At 38.8% G+C, this 15,742-nt stretch overlaps 1 protein-coding gene and 1 long non-coding RNA gene across 2 annotated transcripts in view; one reads left to right on the forward strand and one right to left on the reverse strand.

Annotated features, from left to right (window-relative positions):
* LOC149160545 (uncharacterized) overlaps positions 1 to 543 on the reverse strand; it is a 39,698-nt gene extending 39,155 nt beyond the window's left edge. Inside the window, exon 1 of the long non-coding RNA XR_016261396.1 lies at positions 412 to 543. This is a non-coding gene — a long non-coding RNA (uncharacterized LOC149160545). The remainder of the gene's footprint in view (positions 1 to 411) is intronic.
* Positions 544 to 9,983: 9,440 nt separating this feature from the next.
* Positions 9,984 to 15,674, forward strand: LOC149160547 (uncharacterized). The gene is made up of 2 exons (XM_089434637.1): positions 9,984 to 11,306; positions 11,442 to 15,674. The coding sequence occupies exons 1-2, from the start codon at positions 9,984 to 9,986 to the stop codon at positions 15,672 to 15,674; spliced, it is 5,556 nt and encodes a 1,851-aa protein (XP_089290763.1).
* The last annotated feature ends 68 nt before the right edge of the window (positions 15,675 to 15,742 follow it).

Below are 15,742 nucleotides of genomic sequence, written 5' to 3' on the forward strand. Positions count from 1 at the left end.
TTCAAAGAAAAATTATGAGACGGGTGCCTCAAATTTGATCGAGATAATAAAATCTTCCACTGGGCATCTGTTTAAAGGGAAATCCCGGGAATTAGAGACGACTTGGCCCTTTATCTGGTGTTTTCGACTATTTTGAGAAAAAAGGCATTGACCAGCGAACGAGAAGGAAGCGGATAATACTTCAGGTCATTTGAGGAAGTGAAAGCTTTAAACTCATACTGAATCTATGAATCTACTTCGAGACTGTGTTTTGGACCCTGCGTTCTGCTGGTGAAATTTAGATATAGCATTTAAGTTCTGCTGATAAAATTAAGTGTTGTAACATTTATATTAGTTTTATATTTCTAGAGCCAAGAAAATAAAGAAAAAAAAAATAAGAAGCTCGGCCCTGTAAAAGAGAGAGAAACGAACCAGACTGCTCCACTGTAGTAAACCGATGCTCACGGACTGCTCACTAAGATGAATCTAGAACTCGCCAGACAAAGAACGACAGCGGTGGCGTTTCCCGCTTCATTTCCATTTTAGTTTCTTCCAGCTTTAAATTAGATTGAGAAGAAAGAAAGAAGAAAGAAATTATTTTAAGAGGTTAAAGATAGCTTATGAGATAGGTTGATTCTTCATCTGATTGATGTATTTGGTTATTTTTCTGTGAAGCTTCAAAATAAATACTCCGGGCTTCTCCTCAAACCCCTCGCTAAATAGATTATCCCAAACGCTAGCTGCCAACATATTTGCATAACTTTCTCTGCTGTCTTTGAAGGCTTCACATTTTAAAATGAAATGTTTTTCTGTTTCCACTTTAAGATAAGATAAGATAATTATATTTATGTCCAACAAATATAATGACCACAAAGTAAGTCAAATGGACTGTTGAATACTAATGCATATACAAAGCGGGAGAACCAAACGGTCTCCTATAAAAGATACAATGCATGAAATAAATCAACATCTGGCCTAGCGAAGAAGATCCAGGAGCTAATAGGTCTGAAGATCAGACCCATCTCTCCTAACATCTGAGGCTAAATGAATAACACTGAAGAAACTCTACAAAGTTTGTTGGCCCGATGAAGAGCTGATGGCAAGTGCAAACTGTCCATTAAATCATATCCTGGGAGGGTTCACACGCTGCTGAAGAACAAAAAATGCATACTCTTTCCTCCCACACTTCCTTTGGCCTTTTCCAGCGCCTTGTTTCACAACGGAGTTGATGAGAATTAGTCCTTAACTAAACAATAAGAATTTTGGCTCTCCAAGAGATATTGGCCTCTATGTGTGCTTTTGGTCGATGACTATGAGAGGGATTAAACACTTCAATATAGTAATTTTTCTTTCTTCCTAGCTCCTTATCCCAAGTACGCTTCCTTAACTAAGTAATAAGAATTTTGGCTCTCCAAGAGATATTGGCCTCTATGTATGCTTTTGGTCGATGACTATGAGAGGGATTAAACACTTCAATATAGTAATTTTTCTTTCTTCCTAGCTCCTTATCCCAAGTACGCTTGTGGAATTTTTCCATAACAAAAGTTTTATCTCTTTGTTGTTTATGGGACACGCGTTCAAGCAAATACCCTATTTACTAAACCATTTGTTATTTTGTTACATCCAATTTTTTTTGCTCTTGCACAATCTATCATTAAAGACAACCTTAGGTCATCTACCCTCTTCCATTTGCTCAATTTTTTTTAAATACCTTATGACTCGCACCATAGCAATTGCTTCAATAGGCGCAGTCTCTGTTTCACTTAACAAGACATCATAAGGGACTGCACTTTTAATCTTAAATTTGTTTGTAATCAAACGCTTCTGAATTTTCTCAATTTGTCTCCACTACATGTCAGATGTACTGCTGGCCCATAGTTCACAACCATAGAGAACCACCAGAATCACTAGAAGCCCAAAAAGAGTTTGAGTGGTTTTCCAGTCCCATAACTTTGCCTCTCTACACCTATTTTGAAAAGCATAAAATGTTTTCCAACCCCCCAAAGTTCTTTTCTTTCTACAACCATTCGAGCTTAGATTTTTGTTGAAGTCAACTATGAGGTATTTGTAATCCGCAACTTCTTCCAGAATGTTGTCTTCAACGTAGAACTTACGTTGGTTATGTTTTCTTTTCTTAGAGAAGACCACTACTTTCGTTTTGCTGATATTGACTTGCATCCCCACACTTCTACAAAAATGCTCAAAGGATAGTAAGTGCTCTTACAAACCAAGAGCCGATTTAGCAATCAAAATAAGGTCATCTGCATACAAAAGAAGCCTTATAACAAACTTGCCCAAATAGATACCATCACCCCCTTGTGAATTTAACCACTCCTCAAGCTTGTCGATATATAAACCAAAAAGGGTAGGAGACAGTGGGCAACCTTGCTTGACCTCGATATCGCTTCTAAAACTTTCAGAAATCCCTGCTGAATTTATAATTTTGACTTTCACCTATTCATACAGCCTATGCACAGTTGCTCTCAAATGTTTAGGAACCCCAAGTTCCTCCATTATGTGCCAAAGCTTATCCCTAGAAACCGAGTCAAACACTTTTCTGAAATCAACAAAGCAGCAAAAGACTTCTTCCTTTTTCTCTCAAAATTTTTCAATGATGTGCCTTAAAGTTATACAATGATCAACTGTGGAACGTTTAGGTCTAAAACCTACTTGCCCTTTAGCACGTTTATCTCTTTCTTTTGCTCAATTTCTAATTTTGTTTTCTAGCATGCTTCCAAATAGCTTTGCAAACAAAGGGTTTATCATGATGGTCCTATAATTGGAAGGATTATTGACGTCACCGCTCTTGAAAAGAGGTATTACCAGACTAGTTGTCCAATCTGTGGGGAGCCCTTATTGTACGATGTTGTTGAAGATTTTTGTAATGTGAGGTGCAAGAATCTTTGAGCCCCACTTTAGATATTCTGCTTGGAGTTCAGCTAAGTCTTTTGCTTTTCCAACACCCAACTTCTTGATACCCATCTCTACCTCTTGTACCGTGAAGAGTTCAGTATTAGTGTTGACCAAGTGGGGACGGTCAACCTTGGGAACCAGCTCATAGAGTTGTCTTGCATAGTCAAACCATTTAGAAGCTGTAATATTATTTCCAATTTGTATCTTTTTCGGTTAGAGCTCCTTCCAAAACAATTTGGGATTAATTTTTCCAAGGAAGATGAGTTCTTCCCTCCTTGAAACCATGAAATCAACCTTTTTCTTGCTTAATAACTGCTTGTAATTTTTGAGCTTTATGTTGTCCTTGTTTGACTCTTTCCACATTCTCCTTGCCTTTTTGCATTCCTCGTCAAACCAAGCATTAACTAGAAAGCAATTTGTTTCAGACTTCTTAATTTTTGCTCTTTTGCATTTTGCAAGTGCGCATTGAATTAAATGTGTTAATTCATGACTATGAAGGCTATGAATTGTAATTTTCCCCTTCTCGAAGAGCCTCTTGAGCGTCATTTTGAAGGTATTACAATTTTTCTGGGGTCAAAAGAATTATGCTCTGTGGGAGAATTTGTTGGACATGCTGATTTTTTACTCTAATTGTTTCTTTCCAATCCAAGAGAAACATAAATAAATTGGCTTGTGATCTGATTTCAAGCCCCCCAGTTGATCTCCAATCAAAACTTCATCCATTTTCTCACACAAACCATGCAAGCAAATTACATAATCTACCACACTTGCTCCATTGTAAGTATTGCAAGTGAAGTTACCAGACTTTGCCCATCTAGTCAAGCCATTACAAATGACTAAATCAAAGGCCCCACATAGAGAGCAATTGTTCACCGAAGAGATTGCAACCCTTGTCCTCATAAATTCTTTCCCACTGATGATTACTTTCCTCTGTAAGCCAAATAGGGTCACAATCATCTTTACAACAAAGAATGCTAGCTTGCTGACTTGCAGTGCTAGCATTGAAATCACCCACTATAAGGACTTCACCTAGCTATGAATATGTTGCAATATCCACTTTTAAGGCTGCAAATGGATCTTTGTGGTCAAGCCCTCTACCTTTGTAGATTTTTGAAACCTGCGGCGCAAAATAGCATGCTGCAATTCTGATATGGTTTCCATTTACTAATATTTTAAACCAAATGAATTACTTATTGAGTCTTCTTTTTCTAACTGAATGAGACGACCTTCTTTCTCGCTTACTGAAACCATGATACCCTCGTGCCCTTTGCCATTCCCTATTGCCTTGTTCCACACTGCCATCTTCCAGTATCCTTCAAACAGAGGTGTCTTGCACCCTTCATGCTCATGTGTTTCTATGAGACAAATTATGTTTCTATCTTCCGCAATAGGCCTTAACCCAGGTCCTCGTCTCCATGGGTAACCTCTGTAATTCCAACAAACTAATCTTAAGGAAACTCGGGTATGACTTGATTGCTATTTATTTTGACATGCAAGACTCGCATTTGAGTCTTTATCCCTACTTTCCCATACTGACCTTGCTTTCTGATTTCCTATTGAAGAGTTTGTTGCATCTTCTTTGTTACCGTCTTGTTGCTCTGTTTTGGAAGGAGGTCCAAATCGCGCTATCATAGCTTTGGCTTTGTAATTCCATGTTCTCTTTCCTTCATCTCTCGCTACCCTAACCTTTAAAATTTCATCCCTTATTTCCTCCTGTTGTTTTACAATTAAATATTCTTCTAGGAAAAAACGAGAACCCCTCAAGAGATGTTTCTTGCTTAAAATGATATATTTATCACATAAGCTAGGCATAATGACTTTTATGGGCCTGGCTCTCTCCCCATTAAACTTACCCACCCTCCATGCTTGGCATATTTGTCCTTATCATAGCAACTTGTCTTTCAAGAAGTCTCTTGCAAGGTCAAGAGTACATTCATTTTTCCCATAGTCTTTCACCCCTTTAATAATTATGTTTTCTGCTCTATTTTGTCTTTCCTTGCCTTCACTATCTTGCATGTTGTCAACCTGAATATTTGTTTCTTGTTCCTTATTAGTAGAGTTGCTAATAACTTGAACTCAAGTTTTGGAAATTTTGATGGAATCTCCTTTCATTTCTTCTCTTGTGTTCTCTTCATGGTTGTTTATTTGGGCAATCATTTTCCCTTTATCTTGGGATGTTCGCATTCACCACCTCTATACTTTCCACTACAGATTTCTTTATGTTTTGCACATCCACCTTCATGCGTTGCCACTCTGTCTTCCCTATCATGAGAGCTTCTTGTAGCAATGCCACTTGTTCTTTTAAAACTTTATTGCTTTCTGCTAAAGTCTTGTTCTCAGTGGTCATTATATGAATTTTATGATCTATTTCCTCCACTTTACTTCTAAAACCTCCAACCTTTGTTTTGCATTTAACAATTCTTTCACATAAAGATCAGATGACCAAGTGAGAGATGTGGATGTGGGACTATATAAGGCAGAATCATCAATGACTTTTCCTCTGGACTTCTTGTTGCCACGTGCTTGTAAAAGAGACTTGTTTGAGTGCTTTTTGTGAAGGGCTCGAGTACTTTTCTTTTTAGACCGTTTCTTCCTTGTTTGCTCCCATTTTAGACGGGCTATTCTTCGTTTTAAAATGCCCCGATATTGTTTGGCATTGACCCAAACCCACTTCCCAACTTTGGCAGATGAGGCAATTTTCACTTGTCCTAAATCATTTGTCTCCATATGTTCTGAAATTTATCGTTCCTTTGTCATGTTTGAATGCATTTGTTGCTCCTTGCTCCTTACTCGATACTTCTGCTGCATAAAAGCTCTCTGCTCTCACACTGCTCATTGTTCACTGCTCGGACAGCTGCATTGAACAAACGAGAACTCATTGTCGCTCCAAAAGAAACCAGTATGTGTCAAGTAAAGGAGGTGAAGCTGCAAATGCCTTCTGAATGTCGGCCCAACTCTACAGAATACGCCCTTGAAATCGTGCTAATGCTCCACTACAGTCGCAGGCTGTGGTTTCTCTAGGTCCTATCCCCCAATAAATCCAAAATGGCATCAGAGGGTTTTTGCTGCCTATAAAGGTACATGTTTTTGTTGTGGTTTCTCTAGGTCCTCTCCCCCAATAAATACAGAATGGCATCAAAGGGTTTTTGTTGCCTTCCTGTATGATCCGCTCGACGCGAAAAGAGACAAAATCCACCCTAAAATCTATAGTATACTCTCTTGAAATCGTGATAATGCTCCACTACAATCGCAGGTTGTGGTTTCTCCAGGTCCTCTCCCTTAATAAATCCAGAATGGCGTCAGAGGGTTTCTGTTGCCTCTAGAGGTACACATTTCTGCAGTTAATGCCTCCTCCCACTGGCAACCCTTATCTCGATTGCACATTTCAATAATCTATTTACGTGGCTGGTTGGGCCCACCTCTCCATCTCCGTTTACAGAGACGGACGTTGACTTTCTTCATCGGAATTGTTTATCATCGAAAAAAATTTGCACATGGAAGCCTATCACATATAAATGTTATGTCTGACATCTGTTACTGTTTCAGCTCCGTATAGAGGGGAACTGGAGACATGGAATTCAATTTAACCTATTGAGCTACAGCTCACCCGTGGGTCCTAGCCTATGCAAAGCAACAAGTGCACACTGAAACAATTAATGCATTGTAATTTTAAGTAACCAAATATTTATCATAGTTGATCGAGTGCTTGGTTTGAGAACTTTCATTCATTGATGAATTTTTATTCAAAATTTAAAGTACTATTAGTATTGACATATGGAAAAGTTAGATTCTAAAATAAAATTAGTATTATTTACAAATTTAATTATCATTAATATTATGATGGTTGTTAATAATTATATTAGAATTTTCTTATATTTTTAAATTTTATAAAAACAAATTAATTTGTTTATTAATTTTTTATAAAAAAAGTAAATATTATTATTAATCAATATTTGATATTTGAGTATGAGGCGAATGTGTAATTTGATGAGCTCGAGAAATGGGTAATTATATGGGCTCATTCAGCCTCCTAATTCGACTTAATCCACCATTCTCATTAGTTTATTGCATGTTTTTTATTATATTTATGCTAATAGAGTGAATTGGGTTAGTCATTATGCCAAAAAGTCTAATGTGTGCTTTATGCAGATTTTTAGTCAATTTTGAGACAAAATCAAAGGTTTAATGAGCACTTGACAGCCAAATTCGTGGAAGAACAAGGGAGAGGATTTGTAGGAAGGTGTCCCCTTCATTTATAAGCCCTTACCTCGAATTCTCCATAAAAAATTCGGAGCACAAAGCCAAAGGGCAGCCAAGCAAGTCAAGTAGGACTGATGTTATCTTCAGTTCCAGGAAGCCGAGTTCCTTGATTTTAGGAGGACTGTTGGAAGTCCCCATTTGTATAAATAAGAAGGCTTAGGGCCTCAGTTTTCTTGGTTAGATTTTAGTTAGTAGGTTAGCCATTGAACAGTTGTTTTTCGCACTTTAGTGCAGCTCTGCATTTCAACTCATTTTCAAGCTCTTGCTGTAAACAATTTTGTGACATGATTATTTTTTGAGTAATGGAGATAAATTTTGCTTTGCACCGGCTATGAGCTTTCTTAGTAGGTTGTAGCTCTTGGGGTTGGGCCCAACCCAAGTGCCAATACCTCCTTTGTGTACTTTTATGTGTTTTCCTTGCATTCATAGAATAATTTCTTTTATTTAGGATAAGATCTTACTTTGTTACTTAGGTTGTTTTTGATGATTAAAATAGCTTTTCATGCTTCAAGTTGATTTGATAGTTTGGGAACATAAGAGATCTGCAAAAAGGCCATCAAGCAATCCTTGATCTCATCTCTCCCTCCTTGGAACTAATAAGCTGAGACCAAGGCATACTTGCTGCCACAAAAACATTGTTTTTGCTTTTCAATGCAATTGCTAGTGTTAGATTTTTAGTTGGAAAAGTTGCTACCAGTTGTACTTTCATGTTTAGATATGTTCTTGCTTAGTTTCCATAGTTATCTTGCATGATCTCCTGTCTATAAACTTCTGTTCATCATGTTTCTAATTTTTAGGTCAGATTAGGTCAAAATAGATAGATCTCTAGTTTTTTAGTCTTTATTCGATCAGTTTTGGAAAATAGTGTGCAGAGCACCTGTAATACATCCCTACCTACCCTTCCTCCATCATACAACCTGCTCCAACCCCTAATCCAAGATTCCTCCCTTTCATTTTCCACACTTTTCCAATTTTCCCTAATTTCTACATTTTTGTGCAACATTTCTCCCTCCATCCTTGTACAAATCCAACCACCTTCATCACTCCTTAGCTTCATTTACCAGGTCCTAGACCCCTTAACATCCTTATCCATCATTCATTTCCACTTTCCCACTGTTTTTCCACCATCAACCCTCTAAAATCCCCTTTCGGCTCTTCCTATAGAACATCCTGTAGAACCCCTGCAGACTTCCTATAGAAGTTCACGTGAGTAGTTTTTCGAGATCTGATCGCTGTGAAACTCTCTGGAAGGGTGCTAGGGACCCCTTAGGCCCTCTTCTCACCTTCCCAACCTCCTGCAAGCGCCCACTCCATTTCCTTTCGCCAATCAACCTCTGCACAGTAAAAAATAGTTAAAGCACATGCATAATAATTCTGCAAGATTACTCAAAAATACAAAAAGATGCTTTTTCCATATTTTACTTCAGAAGTAGCTTAGTCACATGCATTTTACCTTTCCAAGAATCAATGGCATCCATTTTAGCAACTTTCATCTATTTTCTTGCACCAGTAGGGTTAGTAAGTAAAACTAGGGTTTGCTAGGGTTTGCATTTCCTTTCAGCTTTCCGCTTCTTTCTACAAGAAGACTAGCCTTTTTTGAGTTAGCTTTCATCCATCACAGTTAAAAGCTTCTTCTAAGAGCTCATAGAAGTTGGCTTAAGCTCCTAGCGAACTTGTGCCAGCTAATCAAGTGACAGCTTGCGGCAAGAGCTAGTACTTGTGCATATAGCACCGTCGCTTCCAAATTTGTTACGAACAACCAGGTTGATAAAAGTAAATAAGGGAGTCCCAAGAGTTGCAGCATCATTGCTGCAATACTGGAGCCCACCATAATCCTTTGGATGTGTTTTTTAAATAAAAAATAATGTCTACAATAATTTAAAAACAAAAATGAAAATATATGTTTACTTAGTGATTAATTTTAATTAAAAGCATTATAAATTTTCAATAATCTTATTCTCATACAACTCAAAATATGTAAGAATATTTCATTATTACTCTCAACAATAAATAAAATATTTGGATGTTCATTTGAAATAATATCATTTTATGATGACTTTAAAAAAGATAAAAGTAATTAAAAATATATATATTATTTTGTGAAGAGGCCAAGGAAGAAGATGAGTATTAAGTTGACACATGTCCCTTTTAAAATAAACATAAAATATTTTCTAAATAAAAAAATAATATCCACTTATAATTAAAAACAAAAATAAATATATCTATTTGGTTAGTTTTAATTAAAAACATTATAAAATATCAATAATCATGTTTTCATTGTGTTCATTTGGTTTGTTATCAACATTACAACTGAGAAGATGTTGTAAAAATATTTCTCTTTATATATATATATATAATTAGTTAAATTCTTAATATAAAATTAATATATGGAATCTAAAAATTATTAAGAATAAATAAATAAAAATCAGTTATAAGTAAAATATTTCAATTAAAGAGTATTTCATTGAGGAGAAATGATTTTTCGATTTCTGATAAGGGGATGCTCGGAAGCGGAGGCAGGCGATGAGGCGGGGGCCTCTGGATAGGGTTTTCGCAGTTGGGCAGGATTGACAGAGGAATCCTCAGTCGGGGGACGGATCAAAGACTAGATAGATTAGTTTGGTCAGCGATTCTTTCGGCTGCAACGAATTTTTTTCAGTTTGGTTGGTTTAATAGAGAACTAGGGTTAAACCCTAGCCGACAGTACTGAACGGGATGGAGGAGCCAAGGGGGGGGGGGGGGGTGCAAACCCCTCCTTCAAGAATATAGTGATGGGAGAAACCAGTTCAGGAGGAACACCAAAAGGAAACAAAGAAAATCTGGCCCCGGTAATGGGCAACTTATGGCAGAAGCGAATGAGAGGAAAATGCCTTCCTCGAGCTCAGAAAAAACCCAGGTATATCATCCCCTATAATAAACTGGAGGAATACAATTGCTATATGAAGGATCATGCATTAATCTGCAAATTTATCGGCTATTGGCCTTCAGAAAAGGAGTTAAATAGATGGATAGAACAGCGATGGAGACCTCGGGGTCATGTAGATCTTAAATTAGGAGCGCAGGGTTTCTTCACCGCTATCTTTACGAATCTGGAAGACAAGAACAGAATTTTTGAGGAAGGGTCGTACTTCTTGAACAATGCAGGTCTGTTTATGAAGCACTGGGAAGAGCGATATAACCCTGACAAAGAAAAACTAATGGCTGCCCCGGTTTGGGTTAGGCTGTTTGGGTTACCTGATGAGTTTTGGGATCCGGAAATCTTGGAAGGAATAGGAAATTCAATAGGTAGCTTTGTCAAGACCGCAGAGGCCACCAAAAGAGGAAAGTATAATGCCTTTGCCAGAATTTGTGTTTTCATGAACTTGGCTGAACCACTCCCGGAAAATATTGAATTAGAATATCATGATGAAGTCTGGACGCAGCCGATCGATTATGAACACATCCCCTTTCGATGCCGGAAATGTCATGAATATGGTCACCTATATAGGCAATGCCCGCTGAACAAGGAGGAAGGGGGGAAGACAGATAAAGGAAAGACAGCAGACAAGGAGGAAGGCTTCCAGCAAGTCTATAGAAAGAAAAGGCAAGATAAAGAAACCCTGAAACCCAAATTGCAGGAAACATCCAATACAATAAAAAGTCAAAATAAGTTTCAGGTGCTGCAAGATGACAATGAGGGGTATGAAATAAATCTGGATGATGATGAAGATCCAGAGAACTCGCCCATGGAGATTTCCCGAGAAGAGAAAGAGAAAGTAAAAAGCCCAAATAAACCGAACAAGGAACAAACAGAGGAAAAGGGGGCGGAAGAAACAGTGGAATCGCAGATGGAAATTGAAAACCAAATGGAAAGCGAGGCCGAAGAGGAAAAGTTAATGAAAAGACTAATCCAGGAGTGGAAGTATTTGGATAACAGATTTATACCAGAAAAACAAAAACAGTTGTTCAAGGAAGCTTTCCAGAAATATAAGGAGCGGAAAGGGGAAAACTTGGAAAAACAGATAACGGAGGGTGGGGAGCAGGAGAATGAAATGTTGGGAATGGGCAATGCTGGCAAAAGTAGCAGAAAAAGAGGTCGGAAAACGATAAATGAAACCATCCAATCGGTGGGCGAAACATTGATCAACTCTGGTAAAGTGATACCTCTGTCAGAGGTATTTTTTCCTTCCTTCCAAAAGTTTTAAATGATTGTTGTTAGTTGGAATATTAGGGGTTTGAATAGTAAGGGAAAGCAAAGATATTTGCGAGATAAGCTCAAAAAAGAAAAACCTAGCATTTTGATATTGCAGGAGACTAAAATTGTGGTACACCAGTTAGAAGACATCATTGAAAAAAGTAGATTGAATTACAAAGTTATGGGACAGGATGCTATAGGAGCTGCAGGGGGAATAGCAATACTGTGGAATCCGAATGAAATCCTTCTAGATAATTGGACTAGCATGCATGGAATCCTGACCGGGCTGGGTAGGATAGTAGGGACTAAGGAACAGGTGGTTATTACAGGTGTTTATGGACCCACAAACCCTGGAGAAAAAGAAAACTTCATCAGGAGCTTAAGAACTATCCGACATCTTTATTCTGTGCAGCCCTGGATCATTGGAGGAGACTTTAATTTAATCAGATCCCTGGACGAGAAAAAAGGAGGGGTTAGAAGGTTGGATCAGTTCATGGATAAATTTAATGAGATGATAGAGGATCTAAGAGTAGTAGATATCAAAACTATTAACGGAGTCTACACTTGGAATAACCGAAGAGGAGGCAAGAACCAAATTGCCTCAAAACTGGACAGATTCTTAATATCTGAAGACATCTTGAACAAGGATATTTTTGTTGAGGCCAAGATTATCCCCTCCCTGGGATCGGACCATTGGCCAATCCGATTGGAAATAGACATTAAAAAAATCAAGGGTAAGAAGCCATTTCGTTTTGAAGCCTTCTGGTTACGGGATCCGGATTTCATAAAAAAGGTAGAAGAATGGTGGAATCAAAGTAAAGTGCAGGGTAGAGGAAAAATGCACACGTTTCAATTAAAACTGAAAGAATTGAAGATGAAGATTAAGAAATGGAACAAGGAAGAATTTGGCAACATCCTGGAAGATAAGCAAAAACTAGAAGGGGAAATGGAGGATCTCCAACAGAAAATAATTTTGGAAGGCAGGACTGAGGAAAGCATCACCAAAGAAGGGATTCTGCTGGGAAGAATGGAAGAAAGACGCAAGCAAGAGGAAATTTTATGGCGACAAAAATCTAGAATTAAATGGCTTCGGGAAGGGGAAAGAAATACAAAATTTTTTCATCAGGCAATGGTTAAGCATAGACAGGGAAACAGAATTCTTTCCATTAAAGGGAATAATGGTATAAGGTTGGTGGAGCAAAATGAAATTGAGCAAACATTAGTTGATCATCATAGAGGAATCCTTTCTGAACCTCAAGTGGATCGAGCGAGAGCCATTCAGGAGATCTGTACAGCTATACCTAGACTAGTTACGGAAGACCAGAACAAAGCCTTAATGAGGGCGGTCACTTTGGAAGAGTTGGAAGATACAGTGAAAGCAATGAGGAAGGGCACTGCACCGGGCCCGGATGGTTTTACAGTAGATTTTTACCAGGCTGGCTGGCATTTTCTTGGAAAAGACATATTGGATTTAGTAGAAGAGTCAAGGATGCAACAGAAGGTATGGCCGGCTCTTAATTCAACCTTCTTTACTCTAATTCCTAAAGGAGAAAATATGGAGGATGCTAATGGCTTTAGGCCTATAGCTCTCTGTAATGTAGTGTATAAGATCATAACCTCTCTAATTGCCAAAAGAATAAAACCCCTTCTGGAAGGTTTAATCTCGGCGGAGCAAACTGGTTTTGTGGAGGGGAGACAGATTTTGGATGGCTTAGTTGTCTCTCAAGAAGTTATTCACTCCCTCAAAGATAAAAAACGAAAAGGAATGATGATCAAGTTAGATTTATCCAAGGCATACGATAGGCTTAACTGGAGATACCTCGAAAGAGTTCTGGAATGTTTTGGTTTTCACAAGAGATGGATTACTTGGATCCATAATCTCATTTCTTCCCCTAACTTTTCAATCTTAGTCAATGGAAACCCTTCGAACACGTTTAACGCCTCCAGAGGTATTCGTCAGGGTGACCCGTTGTCCCCTTTCTTGTTTATTTTAGCAGCAGAGGGTCTAGGAAGGTATATTACACAGGAAAGAGCAGCTCACAGATTAAAAGGACTTCGCTTATGGGGAGACAGACTTCCTCTAACGCATCAACAATTTGTTGATGATATAATGCTCTTTGGAGAACCAACAGTTAAAGAAGTCAAACATCTAAAGAAAATTCTGGACTTGTTTGCTGAGGCATCGGGACTTGAGATTAACCGGGATAAATCTTGTGTTTTTATCTTCAACACGGTGGATCAAGTGAAGACTCACCTTATTAGAATTCTGGGCTTCAAAAAGGGTGAACTACCTACAAAATATCTGGGTAACATGCTGGACTTTACTTCAAAAAGATTAAAGAACTGGCAGGGAGTCTTAGATAGAATGAAAAAAAAAGTCTCGAGTTGGGCCTTTAGGGTCCTGAATGTTGCTGGCAGAATTGTTTTAGCTAAATCGGTTCTTCAGGCCATACCCATCTATCCTCTATCAATTATGGCGGCCCCGAGAGGAGTTTATGGGAAGATTAGAGAAATTATCAGAAATTTCATTTGGAGAGGGTCGGAGGAAAAGAAGAAATGGGCCTTAGTGGCCTGGAATCAGCTTACAGAGAGGAAAGAGAGAGGTGGGTTAGGATTAAGAGACCCAGAACTGCTCAATCAAACACTGGGAGCTAAACTTTGGTGGAGGTGGTTGAAAGGGGGAAATGACCTTTGGAAATCAATATGGAGAACAAAATATCGAATGCCAGACTCACAGGTAGACATTCTAAGACAAAAAGAAACTCCCCGCGGATCCGCTGTCTGGGAATTGGCCAGTCAAAATAGAGACATTGTTGAGCAGCATGTGTTCTGGGAAATCAGAGGTGGGAATGAGGCTAACTTCTGGGACGACAGATGGCAGCAAAGAGAACGACTAAATAATATTCAAAGCCTTCATCAAATCAGAGGAAGAATTGAGGGGAACAGAATCTGTGTCAAGGATTATTGGAAACCTGATAACATGGAAGGCTGTTGGAGATCCTGGAAGGACCCGATAGAGTGGGATCAGAATCTTAGTCCTGACTTCCAAACGGCATTCAAAAAGGAAATGAACTCAAGGAAAATCAGAGCAAGAGATGGGAAAGATATTCTACGTTGGGGTAATACCATGAGAGGTCTTTTCTCAGCTAAGGAAGCCTATTATTTGGTAAATTCTCACAATAACAATGATGGCCAGCAGGATTGGAGAAAAATTTGGGATCTAATTTGGTGGCCCAAAGTGACCATTTTCGCTTGGTTGGCTTCGAAAAACAAAATCTTAACTTGGGATCGCATTCAGAAACGGGGTTTCTCGGGACCATCGAGCTGCTATCTGTGTAAAAAAAACGAAGAAAACAGAGATCATATTATGATCCACTGCCCGTTTATTAATCAATTATGGTCTAATACCAAGCGCACCTTTAATAAATCCGGGGTGGTGGTTAGAGATTTTCTTGAAATGATTTTTCGATGGAGGGAAGAAACTTTTCACTGTAAAGTCATACAGAGAGCCTGGAATCTTGTATCAGGTTTTATAATATGGCTGGTATGGAAGGAACGCAATGCTAGAATTTTCAAAAATGTCAATAAGGAACCTGAGGTGATCTGGGAGCGGGTGGTTGCGGCGATGAGAGAAACCATTCTGGTGGAGAGATGGCAAGACGAAGATTGGAAAGCAGATCCAGGGGAGCAAGAAATTTTGAACAGACTCAATATTAAATTTGAGATGGTGCACTATCAATTAAGGAGAGAGCAGGACATGAGGATTAAAAGCCCAGACAAGTTTACCTATCCTAGGGACCAATTTATAAAACTAAATTTTGACGGGGCCTCTAAGGGCAACCCTGGTGATGCAGGGTTCGGGGGTATATTCCGTGACAGCAATAGACAAGTAAGATGGATATATGCTGACTGGGGAGGGGAGATGACCAACAATGAGGCCGAGTTCTGGGCTCTCCATACCGGATTAAGACTTGCTATCAGGAACGGGTACTCCAACTTGGAAATTACGGGCGACTCCCAGATTGCCATTGAAATGGTAAAGAAACTCAGGAATGGCAAGGGGTGGGAAAAGGTGACAAAGAGCTGGCGCACAACAGGTATCGTACAGGAGATAGCGGATATGATTAGAAGAATAGACTACTGTATCATTAATCATGTTAGAAGAAATGGCAATAAACCTGCGGATTGGCTTGCCAATTGGGGCAGCAGAGGCCAGGAAAGCAGGATAGATAGCCAATGGAGGAATGCGGAGGCAAATAGAGAATGGAAAGATTTGATCGCGATCATTAAGGTAGATCATGATGGTGCTATCGGGGATCACACTCCGATCAATGAAAGGGATTATTAATTGGCGGGGGCACGATCGAACCATGCCTAAGGTTCGATCGAATAAGGTGCTAAATGGCATGAAAATCC

The sequence above is a fragment of the Pinus tabuliformis genome, chromosome 5_2 (assembly GCF_031772625.1).
Source record: "Pinus tabuliformis cultivar Carrire ecotype Pingquan chromosome 5_2, CPIR1, whole genome shotgun sequence".
NCBI classification, from domain to species: Eukaryota; Viridiplantae; Streptophyta; class Pinopsida; order Pinales; family Pinaceae; genus Pinus; species Pinus tabuliformis.

Bases quoted from the DNA above. Each gene is read 5' to 3' on its own strand.
- LOC149160547 (XM_089434637.1), top strand. From the start codon at position 9,984: ATGGGCAACTTATGGCAGAAGCGAATGAGAGGAAAATGCCTTCCTCGA. The intron at 11,307-11,441 runs GTATTTTTTCCT...TTGATATTGCAG, and splicing joins AAGTGATACCTCTGTCAGAG to GAGACTAAAATTGTGGTACA.